The sequence below is a fragment of the Tamandua tetradactyla genome, chromosome 8, assembly GCF_023851605.1.
Source record: "Tamandua tetradactyla isolate mTamTet1 chromosome 8, mTamTet1.pri, whole genome shotgun sequence".
Lineage (NCBI taxonomy): Eukaryota > Metazoa > Chordata > Mammalia > Pilosa > Myrmecophagidae > Tamandua > Tamandua tetradactyla.
In genome coordinates, this window is record NC_135334.1 from 21,399,926 (window position 1) to 21,412,243 (window position 12,318).

Below are 12,318 nucleotides of genomic sequence, written 5' to 3' on the forward strand. Positions count from 1 at the left end.
TGAAATAGCTCTGTTTACAGATTTAGCAAACTGAAAAACACAAATTTAAAAGAAATGTAACAAGAAGCAAATTAAGATAGAGATTATTGACTAAGTAGTATAGGTCCTACCATCAAACAGCTCTGATATTTGGGGCATCACCTCTTTTAGCTCCAATGTCTCTATAGAAATATATGCATAATGGAAAATGAATTTCTCTAATAACTTCAAAACATAAGCTAGTTTTCTGATACATGGTCAACTGGAAATAATTTTAGTGCTTACCAACTGAAAATCAATTTGAGTTCCTAAAGGAATAGCAATTCTGGAATAAATAAGAACTTAGTCATAAATATTACAAGGGTACAAAATCCAAATGTGCGAAAAAATACTGCCTAACCAAAATGAAGTTAGCATGAAAGCAAATGAAGACCACTGAGGTCTGTAAAATATTTAATCAGCCTAACGTTGTTGGCTAGTTAAATAACCGGTCAAATGTTCTAATTGGGGATTTTTTTAGTGGTGTGTGTGTGTGTGTTTGGGAATTGTTCCCGGGTCTCCAGTATGGAAGGTGGGCATTTACCACTGAACCACCCATGCATCCTAATTGGTATATTTTTAAGTCTGACGTAGACCTGAAAATAAGTTAACATTTTTCATTTTTCCTTTCTCTTGGTCTTCACTCAAGGCATTCCTATTAAATAAAAACAAAAGTTTTAAGGTCAAACCATTATAACCTGTTAATATTTCTTGAATCTTAATCTGTAAGAGAAAGAAAAACCTGGAATAAAGTCATTAATTACGAAGTTTTATAGTCCCTAAGCTCCTGACTCTAGAGATGGTAAACAGTAGTTACTTACAAGCCTTCCCTGAAGCCATCAATCAGTGCTTGGAAGAGAGGTTTATTGTGAGGTATTGTCTGTAGAATGTTCCCATCAGCTGTGACATACCCAATAGCCCACTGACCAAGTCGAGTACAGCTCAGCCGGAAAATGTAACTGAGAACAAAGATAAACAAAAGCTTTAATATTATACACTGGAATTAGGGTGCAAGGCAAGACAGAGACAAAAATCAAAAGGACCACCAAGAATAGCTTCTTCAATGACTCCAGACCAGAAGCAAAGAGCATATAAATCCAATTTTTAAGTGGCTTGAAAGCATTTATCAGGTCATAGGATATGAGTAAGTCAATTCCTCTGAAACAGACATCAAATTGTACTGCAGAATCTTGGCTACTAGGGAGTTAATAAGAGATCATATTTCTTTTATTCTAGCTCAAGTTGCAAGAGAATAAAATTCAGGATAATAAACCTTTTTGCTTCATGACACTGACCTGCCAGGTTTGTGAATGAATTTCTGGAGCCGAGCTTTCACTTCATCATATGTCAGGAAAGCCATGTAACCGGGATGAGTTACAGCAAGGCTGTTCCAGTTTCTGAGCAAAGAGGACCAGGGCTTAAAGAAACAAGAGATCGATCACAGACTCTTTGGCTCAAGACACACAACCATCCTCAAGCTAAGAAGAATAAAAGGAAAAACAAGTAATCTCAATTCTCAATAATATCGCAACTTTGAAAGAAGACAAATATATGGATGATAAGAACTTAGAAAAACTAAGAAGAACAGAAGGGGAAATCTTTGAAAGAAGACAAATATGTGGATGATAAGAACTTAGAAAAACTAAGAAGAACAGAAGGGGAAATCTTAACTGTATAAAACAAAATTCATGAAATTTGAGAGCAGCTCTAACCCATAGTAGTGAGGTTATACAACAAGAATAAACAAAACTCAGAAAACCAGGACAGTGCGTAGGTAAGCAACTAGTAAGTTCCAAATACGTTTTTTATGCAGGCTGGCATGTACACATTGGAGACAAAGCATTATTTTTAGAGAAAGAAATGTGGAACATCAGTATATCTCAATATTAAGGGTCAAGAATTTCCATACAAGAAGATTGAATAATGATATAGCCTTCCCAATGTGAATGTGGGGTGTGAAAACCTTGTGTGTGATGCTCATTTACAGTATGGACAGACGAGTAAAAATATGGATAAGAAATAAATAATAGGGGGAACAAAGGTTAAAATAAATTGAGGGTGGGCCACGGTGGCTTAGCAGGAAGAGTTCTTGCCTGCTGTGCCTGAGACCTGGGTTCAATTCTGGTGCCTGCTCACGTTAAAAAAAAAAAAAAAAAAAGCAAAATAAATTGAGTAGATTGAAATACTAGAGGTCAATGAGAGGGAGGGATAAGGGGTATGGCATGTATGAATTTTTCTTTTTTCATTTTTTTTCTCTTGCTGGAGAGATGCAACTGGTCAAAAAAATGATCATGCTGATGAATACACAACCATGTGATGGTATTGTGAGCCACTGATTGTAACCATGTCAGGAATGTATGTTGCTTGTTTTTTACAATAAAAATACATAAAAAAAAAAGAATCTCAATATAATATGAGAAAAAAGTTGGAAATATATATATAAATGTCCAGCAACATAGAACTGATTAAATATATTATATCCATTTTGCTAGATGCTCTACAACTATTAAAATGATACAAAAGAATGTTTAATAACAAATAAAGACTATGAATGAGGAGAAGAAAGCAGATTATATACTTAAGTTTTACAAAGCAAACATATATTCAGAATATATGCATAAAACACAACAGGGTAGTTATTATCTATTTTTTTGCTTATAGTTTATAAATATGAATAATTTAGCAAAGATCACAAATGTTATTTTTTAAAAAGCTTTCTCTTTAGAAAAGCAGCAAAAAGCAATTCAGTTAACTCTTTAGTATCCTACCTGAAAGAGTCGTGTGAAGATATCGAATTCAAAAACTGAAATATAATCATTGCAGGTCAGATCAATAGTGGATTTCAGAGCCATGGCCTCCAGCCCAGAACTGATGGGATGTACTTCATGTAGTGCCTGTCGAAAGCTCTTCCAAGGGACTATTGTCCTGGGGTAGGGGGTATGGAAAAAAGGCAAAGAGTGAGACAACACTGATAATTCTGAGCATTACTCTAATTAAGAAAAAGAAAGAGTGCTGCATTAAATTCTCAATTTCAGTTCTCTTAAAGAAGCTGAATTACATTTTGGATTGGGAACAGAAAGAAGGAAGTAAGGGATACTGTGTGGGTTTGAAAGGATTTATATACCCTGGAAAAGCCACAGCTAATCCTAATCCAATCTTGTAGGAGCAAGATTGTTTTAATCCCACTTAAGAAAGGGCACTGACCCCAATCTTGGGGTTTGTTCATATGAAACTTAACCCCACAAAGGATAGGCTAAGCCGACTTAAAATTAGACTTAAGGGTCACCCCCATGAGAATCTCTTTTGTTGCTCAGATGTAGCCTCTCTCTCCAACCAACACAGCAAGCAAACTCACCACCCTCCTCCTCTCTACGTGGGACGTGACTCCCAGAGGGGTGTGGACCTTCCTGGCAGCGTGGGACAGAAGTCCTAGAATGAGCTGGGATTCAGCATCAAGGGATTGAGAAGACTTTCTCCACCACAAGGGGGAAGAGAGAAATGAGACAAAATAAAGTGTCAATGGCTGAGAGACTCCAAACAGAGTTGAGAGGTTATCCTGGAGATTATTCTTACAGATAATATAGATATCATCTTTTTAGTTAAGGTGTAATGGAGAAGCTGGAGAGAACTGCCTGAAACTGTAGAGCTGTGTTCCAGTAGCCATGTTTCTTGAAGATGATTGTATAATGATGTAGCTTTTACAATGTGACTGTGTGATTGTGAAAGCCTTGTGTCTGATGTTTCTTTTATCTACCTTATGGACAAACAAGTAAAACACATGGATTAAAAATAAATAAATAATAGGGGGAACAAATGTTGCAATAAAATTAGTAGATTGAAATGCTAGTGATCAATGAAAGGGAAGGGTAAGGGGTATGGTATGTATGAATTTTTTTCTGTTTTCTTTTTATTTCTTTTTCTGAATTGATGGAAATGTTCTAAGAAATGATGATGATGATGAATATGCAAGTATGTGATGATATTGAGAATTACTGATTATATATGTAGAATGGAATGATCCTATGGGAAGAATGTTTGTGTTTGTATGATGGCATGTTTAATAAATAAAATAAAAAATTAAAATTAAAAAAAAAAGATTGTTTTAATCCCTTTTCAGTAAAGTAGATTGGGAACTTGATTAGGGTATCTCCATGGAGATGTGACTCCACCCACTGTATGTGGATCTTGATACTTTACTGGAATCCTTTAAAAGAGGAAGCATTTTAGAAAAGGCTTGAGATTCTGAAAGAAACAGAGCCCACACAAGCAGAGACCTTTGGAGATGCAGAAGGGAAACATCCATGGGGGAGCTTCACAAAACAAGAAGCCAGGAGAGAAAGCTAGCAGATGCTGCCATGTTTGCCATTTGCCTTTCCAGTTGAGAGAGAAATCCTGAACATCATTGGCCTTCTTGAACCAAGATTACCTTTCCCTGGATGCCTTAGATTGGACATTTCTATAGACTTGCTTTAATTTGGACATTTTCACGGCCTTAGAACATGTAAACTTGCAACTTAATAAATTCCCCCTTTAAAAAGCCATTCTGTTTCTGGTATATTGCATTCTGGTAGCTAGTAAACTAGAATAGATTTTCTTCTTAACTTTCTGATGACTAAATTAATAGCAGAGAAGTCTTTTCTACTATTCTTCGGCAAAATGTTGCAAATTAATCTGTCTAATCTTTCTTCAAACATCTGTTCTATTAGAGAAGAAGGGAAAGAGATGAGATTATCCTTTCAACATAATAAACATAACTTGTAGTCAAACCTTTACTAACTAATAGCTTGTGTTTAAACCAACTTTTTTTCAAGTGTGTAAAACATTCTGTATTTTTTGAGGAATCCACACTGTCAGTGAATAAACAAGAAGGTACAGGCAGAATAGAATTCTGATAGATGAAGAAATTCTTTAACCTAAGACTCACTAAACCTTACAGTAAGGCTAGCAAGAGATACTATGGAATATCTATTTCTCAGGACCTTTAAATAAATAATATCTCATTTTCTTCAGAAATTTTATATATTCACCTGCATGGAAATAAGAGTCAGATCAAGCAACATTTTGAAGTCCCTTTAATGTAAATTAGTTATTAAGTTAAAGGGACAAAGTTAAATATATCCGCATCCTCTTCAACTAAGTTTTAAAATTCACTAATTATTATGTATTTTAAATATAAAACATGATTAAAAAAAAAATGCAGGCCTTAGGGAAAAACTTAAGATCTGTATATTCAATTGAAAAATTCCATTCCTTTATCTTTTCAGTTCATTGATTTAAAATTTTAGAAGGCACACAGGACATCTATATTTATACTTAATATACGTTTGACTCATAAATCTGTCTATTTCATTAAAACTTCTGTGCACCTAAAGCTAGTATAGCAAAGTAGAAAGATAAGCCATAGACTGGGAGAAGATATTTGTAATATATATAACTAGCAAAGAATTAATATCCAGAATATATAAAAAACCTCCTTTAGCAAGAAAAAGACACACAACACAATAGGAAACTAGACAAAGCATGGGAATAGGCAAACCAGAATAAAAAGCTCGACTGGTCATAAAGGTGAAAAGGTGTTCAACACCATTTTTCATTAAGGATTGTAAAGGAAAACATGATACCAATTCATATTATCAGTGTTAAACAAAGTGGAAGCTAGTAGAATTTTTGTACGTTACTTAGAGCCATTTTGGAAGGCAATTAAACAATATTTAGCAAGGCAGAAAATGTGAAACCCCACGACTCAGCAAGTCTACTCCTAGGTATGTAACTAAGAAAAAAACTCTTGCACAGGAGTACAGAAAGACAAATAGAACATTGTTCACTGGAGAACAATCTGCAAAGGCAAGTAAATATAAATGTCCGTTAACAGAAGAATGGAAGGGGAGAGAGTGGAGAGTATTCGGTTAAGGAGCATGGGTTTCAAGTGAACCTGCAAAGCTTTATTTCTTTTAAAAAAAATGTTTAGGGCAAAAAATAAAAAGGTAACGTTTACCAAAACTGGGCAGTGGGTACACATATGTTCATTATTTTTTTCTCTTAACAAAATTTTGAACACATCAACAAAAACTTAAACAGAAAACAAACCCCCCGATATAAGCTTTAGTTTTTCAAAGATCAACATTGATTTGAGACTTACTTTTCCCCAAAAGCTTTCCTCCAAAATTCTGCAGCATCTGCTTTAGTAATCCGAAATGTGTCTCCTTGAAAGAGTCCACTTGGAAAAATTCCTTTTAGTTCTGCCAGCATGTGGCTGAAGATGAGGGACAATTTGGTTAGGTTTCGCCTATAAACGATCAAAAGTGTAATAATTAAACACATAAAATATAAAAAGCACTGAACTCATCATAATAGGTATCTAATTAATAAGAACATTAAAACACATTTAGAAAAAACCTCTTTCTGGACAATATTATTCAAAAAAATATAAAACCATGAAAGAGAGGAAGTGTGCTGCTGACAATATTAAACACTCTGTGATACTGTCATCTTGGTTCTAAGAAGAACTTCAGACAAGTTGTTTTGCTCTAATATCATATAAAAGATGCAAATATAATTGAAGAAAGTCTGTTGGATTCACCAGGCCTGTTCCTATTTCCTCTATTCAGATAGATGTTGTATAGTAAACAAGAAAAAAATTAACAGTAATATATTTTAAGGCTTTTAATCTTAAATGAATAAGGCCTAAAAACCTAGGCATAAAGTTAACACAAACTTGTTTCTTTAAGATAGAAGATTAGAGAGTTCAATGAGTAACTAGTGTAAGAACTTGTGCACTCCTATAATCTATCACCTATACAAAAAAAAGGAAATGTTAAAAAAGCAAAATCTATTATATCTGCTTTGTATGAGCTATTCTGGACAAAAGTCATCATACAGTGCATCAAATTAAAAATAAATGAAAATTCTCAATTAAGAGAACCACTTAAATATTCAGACCTAACAAATGTTTTCACTAAATCAGGACTTAGAAGTTAAGTTTTACCAAAAAAACACCTTCACTTCCTTCCCCAAAAGTGAAACTCTAACATTAACATCCAAACCATACAAAAATGTCTACATTTAAATGCATATGTTACCGTTGTGATTTTTTTAAAACTGTTTTTATTGTATAATATAACAAATATACAAAGCAAAGAAAGAAAAAAGCAATTGTTTTCAAAGCACTCTTCAACAAGTAGTTATAGGACAGATCCCAGAGATTGTCATGAGTTACCATACCATCATCTCAGATTTTTCCTTCTAGCTGTTCCAGATATAGAAGGCTAGAAGGAATATATATTTTTATAATTACAATCAACTTTAATGTGTGTGTGTGTGAAAAATAACATATATAAAAAAAACAATAAATTTCAAAGCACAGCACAACAATTAGTTGTAGAACAGATTTCAAAGTTTGGTATGGATTATAGTTCCACAATTTTAGGTTTTTACTTCTAGCTGTTCTAAGATACTGTAGACTAAAAAAAATACTAATATAATGATTCAGGAATTATATTCATTTTTTAAACCCTATCTTCACCTTGGATCTTTCTATACCCCTAAAGAGTATTTAGGGTATTTGAGCTATGACCATCCTAAATTTTCCATGTTGGAAGGGGTTGTCAATAATATAGGGTAGGGAGATAGCTGAATATTTGCTAGTTTTGAACTAGCAAAGCATCAGATAGTTTTGGAGAGGCTGGCCCCAGGACATACCTGGTCCAGACACCCACCTGGAGGTTGTAGGTTTCTGGAAAGTTACCCTATGCATGGAATCTTTGTAGAATCTTATCTATTGCCCTAGGTGTTCTTTAGGATTGGCTAGAATGGTCCTGGTTGGTGTTTGGCAGGTTACAGTTGTAGCAATTTCTAACTGAAGCTTGCTTAAGAGTGACGTGCTGGTTTGAAAGGATGTTATGTCCCCTAGAAAAGCCATGTTTTAATCAACATGGCATTCCGTAAAAACAGAATAATCCTTATTCAATACTGTACATAATTAGATCATTTCCCTGGAAATATAACCCAATCAAGAGTGGTTGTTAAACTGGATTAGGTAGCGGTGTGTCTCCACCCATTTGAGTGGGTCTTGATAAGTTTCTAAAGTCCTATAAAAGTAGAAACATTTTGGAGAAAGCGAGAGATTTGGAGAGAGCACAGAATGCTGCAGCACCATGAAGCAGAGAGTCCATGAGCCAGTGGACTTTGGAAATGAAGCAAGAAAATGCCTCCCAGGAAGCTTCATGAAACTGGAAGCCAGGAGAGAAAGCTAGCAGATGACGCCGTGTTTGCCATGTGCCTTCTCACTTGAGAGAGAAACCCTGAATTTCATCAGCCTTCTTGAACCAAGGTATCTTTCCCTGAATGCCTTAGATTGGACATTTCTACAGACTTGCTTTAACTGGGACATTTTATTGGTCTTAGAATTGTAAACTAGCAACCTATTAAATTTCCCTTTTAAAAAGCCATTCTGTTTCTGGTATATTGCATTCCAGCAGCTAGCAAACTAGAACAAGTGACCTCAAGAATAATCTCTCGACTCTATGTGAACTCTCTCAGCCACTGATACTTTATTAGTTATACTTCTTTTCCCCCTTTAGGTTAGGATGGAATTGCTGATTCCATGATGCCAGGGCCAGACTCATCCCTGGGAATTATCTCCCATGCCATCAGGGAGACTTTTACCCCTCGATGTCATGTCCCACGTAGAAGGGAGGGCAATGATTTCACTTACAGAGTTAAGCTTAGAGAGAGTGAGGTCATATCAGAGCAACAAAAGAGGTCCTCCAGAAGTAACTCTTAGGGACACCTATAGGTAGGCTAAGCTTCTCCACTACCTACATAAGCTTCACAAGAACAATCTTCAAGATCAAGGGCTTGATGTTTCTTGATGATGACTGACTAATGATACAGCTTTCACAATGTGACTGCGTGATTGCGAAAACTTTGTGTCTGATGCTCCTTTTATCTACCTTGTCAACAGACAAGCAGAACATATGGAATAAAAATAAATAATAGGGGGAACAAATGTTAAAATAAATTTACTTTGATATGCTAGTGATCAATGAAAATAAGGGGTAAGGGGTATGGTATGTATAATCTTTTTTTTCTGATTTTGTTTTATTTCTTCTTCTGCTCTCTTTTCATTTTTCTGAATTGATGCAAATGTACTAAGAAATGATGAATATGCAACTATGTGATGATATTGTGAAATACTGATTATGTAGAACGGAATGATCATATGTTAATGTTTTTGTTCATTTGTTGTTAATTTTTTTAATTAATAAATAAATAAATTTTAAAAATGCATCCAAAATATATTGATTGATAGACTGAGGGATGGATAACTGAATAGATATGTGATAAAGCAAGAATAGTGAAATGCTAACAGTCAAATCTAGGTGGTGTATATAAATGCTGTAAAATGTTTCAACATTTCTAGTATTTTGAAATTTTCACTATATAGTGACAGTGGTGGTACATGTACAGACAGGATCTGATCAGCAACATTTTGAAGAGTACACAAACTTGATGCACATTGCCATCTCTGGGGAGCATTGCAACAAGGGCTCAACACCCCCGGGGCTGGCCATGTATATTCACACATCTACAGCCCTAGCTCAGGAGCCTCAAATGCTGTAAGATATGCTCCCTGGAATAAAGGAAGATATCCGTATCAGCATCTCAGGAAGAAAAACATCTATTACAAAAACAAGGTGTTTTTTTTAAAATCTATTTCTCTTTAGAGTCTGTTGCAAATAATGGTTCTGAGTTTTAGAGAAGCTGAGATATTCCGAATTTAGTCTTCTCTCCATTCAATACTACAATTGTGAGTCACTTCTTATAATATATCCTCATGAAGATACAAACCAGGGAAAAAGGCTAAAAGATGGGATATTGCTACTGCTTTGCTTTTTATTCAGAATGACTATCTGGAAAGGGAAATATTTGAGAAGAAAAGTGTAGTAAACTAGGTAGAGCGGAGAAGAAAGAACTAATGTTTGCTAATTAGAGTACTTCTGTCATAATGAAGCTGTTTCTGATGGAATAAAATGAATACACAGGTAAAATATAAAAAAAAAAAAAAGATCAAGGGCTTGGCTCACTGATTTGGGTGACCCTAATGTTTGACAAGGGAGGGTTTTTTGGGGGGGAGGAGAGGTTGGGGGAGGGGGAAGTGGCAAGCGAGAATTCTACTACTGAGCTACCCTTCTACCTCTACCACTGTGTTTTAACAATTAACTTGGTCTAATAACATTTGATTAGTTATAAAGAAGCCACACAATACCAATTTAATGCAGCAAATGATGTTTCTATTCATCAGGTGCATACTTTTATCAGGTTATCTTTGTCATCTTTAATGTCACAGTCACACAGAACATGATGCAGATGTCTCAGATACTGTTATACACCAAATCAGCTATTCATTATACTTGCTTATTTACCTTTGCATCGATAATTTGTACTTATGTATTAAAAAGCTTATTCTTACAAAACATAAAAATAACCAACAAAAAAATTTTTTAAAAAATAAAAAGTTTATTCTTGCATTACAAATGGACTATTAAATTTTAACTTAATTCATAATCATATTATTTAAAATAAAAATGAAGTATTAAATTAAGTCTCACTCTGACTCTTCTGCAAAATGCCACTGAAACCTTTCCAATCATCTTTTCCACAAACCAGCTTCTGTTTCTAGTATTTGTCTTCTTTCACTTGTAGAAAACTATTCCCTTTCTAGGTGTCTGTTCTGTTTTCTGAAGAAAGCTACAAAAGGGATAAAATTAATCTTCTCTTTAAACAGTCAAAAATAATTTACATTTCAAATAGCTCAAGTGTGAAATAAATAGCTCAAGTGTAAAATAAAAATATATGTACTTATCCAATTCCTAACTCTTATTGCACTTTTTGATCCTCTATTATTGCTGTTTAGGACTCTTTATTTTTGTTCCCTCTTTGGTAAAATGATAAGAGTACTAAACAGCAAGAACGTATCACAAAGGAAATGCAAAATAGATAACTTGGTAGAAAACCTGCAAAGCACAAATTTTTCTCAATGATTTTACTCAAGTCTTCAGCAAGACACCAGCCTGCACAAAAGCCTGAATCTGAGATACTTAGATGACATTCATGATTCCCTTTAAATTTGCTGAATTATTTAAAGTCTACTATGTATGAAGAAGTGGTAGATAGAGCAGAATAATGTATAATAGAAAATATATATATGTACACACACACACACACTCTAGGTTACAATAGAGCTCTGTCTAGAGAAATAGATTAAAATCTTGCTTTTTGCTGAAAGTATTTTTCTTTGATTTCTCCAACATGGTCCTTTCTTGGTTCTCTTAACTGCTTTTGTTTAATCCATGGCTTTTTTCCCCCAACCTCTTAACAGAGGTATTTCCCAAGAATTTGCTCTGCGCTATTTTCCTTTCTTTCTCCATGTACTCTGTTCTCTCCCTTTACAATCTCAAGGCTTCAAAAACTACTTTGCAAATATTCCCCAATTTTAGGATTTGGTAGCTTCCAACTGCCCAACATACTTCTCCACTTGAATGTTAGCACCCCAAAGCAACATACTCAAATTTAATCTTCCTTCTCATTATCTGCTCTTTCCTCATATTCACTATATCTAAATAATGACAATACATCTCTGCACATTAAGTTCAACACCTTAGCACCATCTTGGCTTCTTCCATTTCCCTTGTTCCCCAATCCAATCTGTGCTGATTTGCTGACACTTTGGTATCAATCCTATCTTTGAATTACATTATTCTAATACAGTCCTTGTTGCCTTCACCTGACAAGTCCAAAATTTAAACAACAGTTTAAATTGTCTTTTCCTATGCAAGTCCAAATCACACCACATATAACAGCCTTAGAAGGGGGAAAAGACAATTTTCAACATATTAATGGGATAAAAACCTAACTCAGCTTGGAGTTTAAGACTTTCACTGACTAGGACCAAATCTACCATTTTATCTAATTTCTTAGTTTGTCACTTGTATGTTCTAGCCAAACTGAGTATCTCATCTTTTCTTTTTTTTATTTTTAATTTTTATTAATAAAACCAATCAACAAACGATATGAACATTCTTTTTCTTTTCATCACATAGTTGGATATTCATCATCATGATCATTTCTTAGAACATTTGCATCAATTCAGAAAAAGAAATAAAGAAAACAGAAAAAAATTCACACATACCATACATCTTTTCTTATACACACTACCCTTCTTTGCTTTCCCACCTCTGAGCCTCTGCTTATCTGTTTCCCTAATCTGAAATAAGATCCAGCTCGAATATCATTTCTTAA

The 12,318-nt window shown here is 34.4% G+C and overlaps 1 protein-coding gene across 4 annotated transcripts in view; it reads right to left on the reverse strand.

Moving 5' to 3' along the window:
* The window catches only part of CBL (Cbl proto-oncogene), a 179,965-nt gene that overhangs the window by 40,771 nt on the left and 126,876 nt on the right, over positions 1 to 12,318 (reverse strand). For all 4 annotated transcript variants that reach the window (XM_077112671.1, XM_077112670.1, XM_077112672.1 and 1 more), the window contains 4 exons: positions 6,158 to 6,304; positions 2,787 to 2,943; positions 1,314 to 1,435; positions 840 to 977 (listed from right to left, as the gene is read on the reverse strand). In XM_077112671.1, the coding sequence (XP_076968786.1) occupies positions 840 to 977; positions 1,314 to 1,435; positions 2,787 to 2,943; positions 6,158 to 6,304 (564 nt within the window). The remainder of the gene's footprint in view (positions 1 to 839; positions 978 to 1,313; positions 1,436 to 2,786; positions 2,944 to 6,157; positions 6,305 to 12,318) is intronic.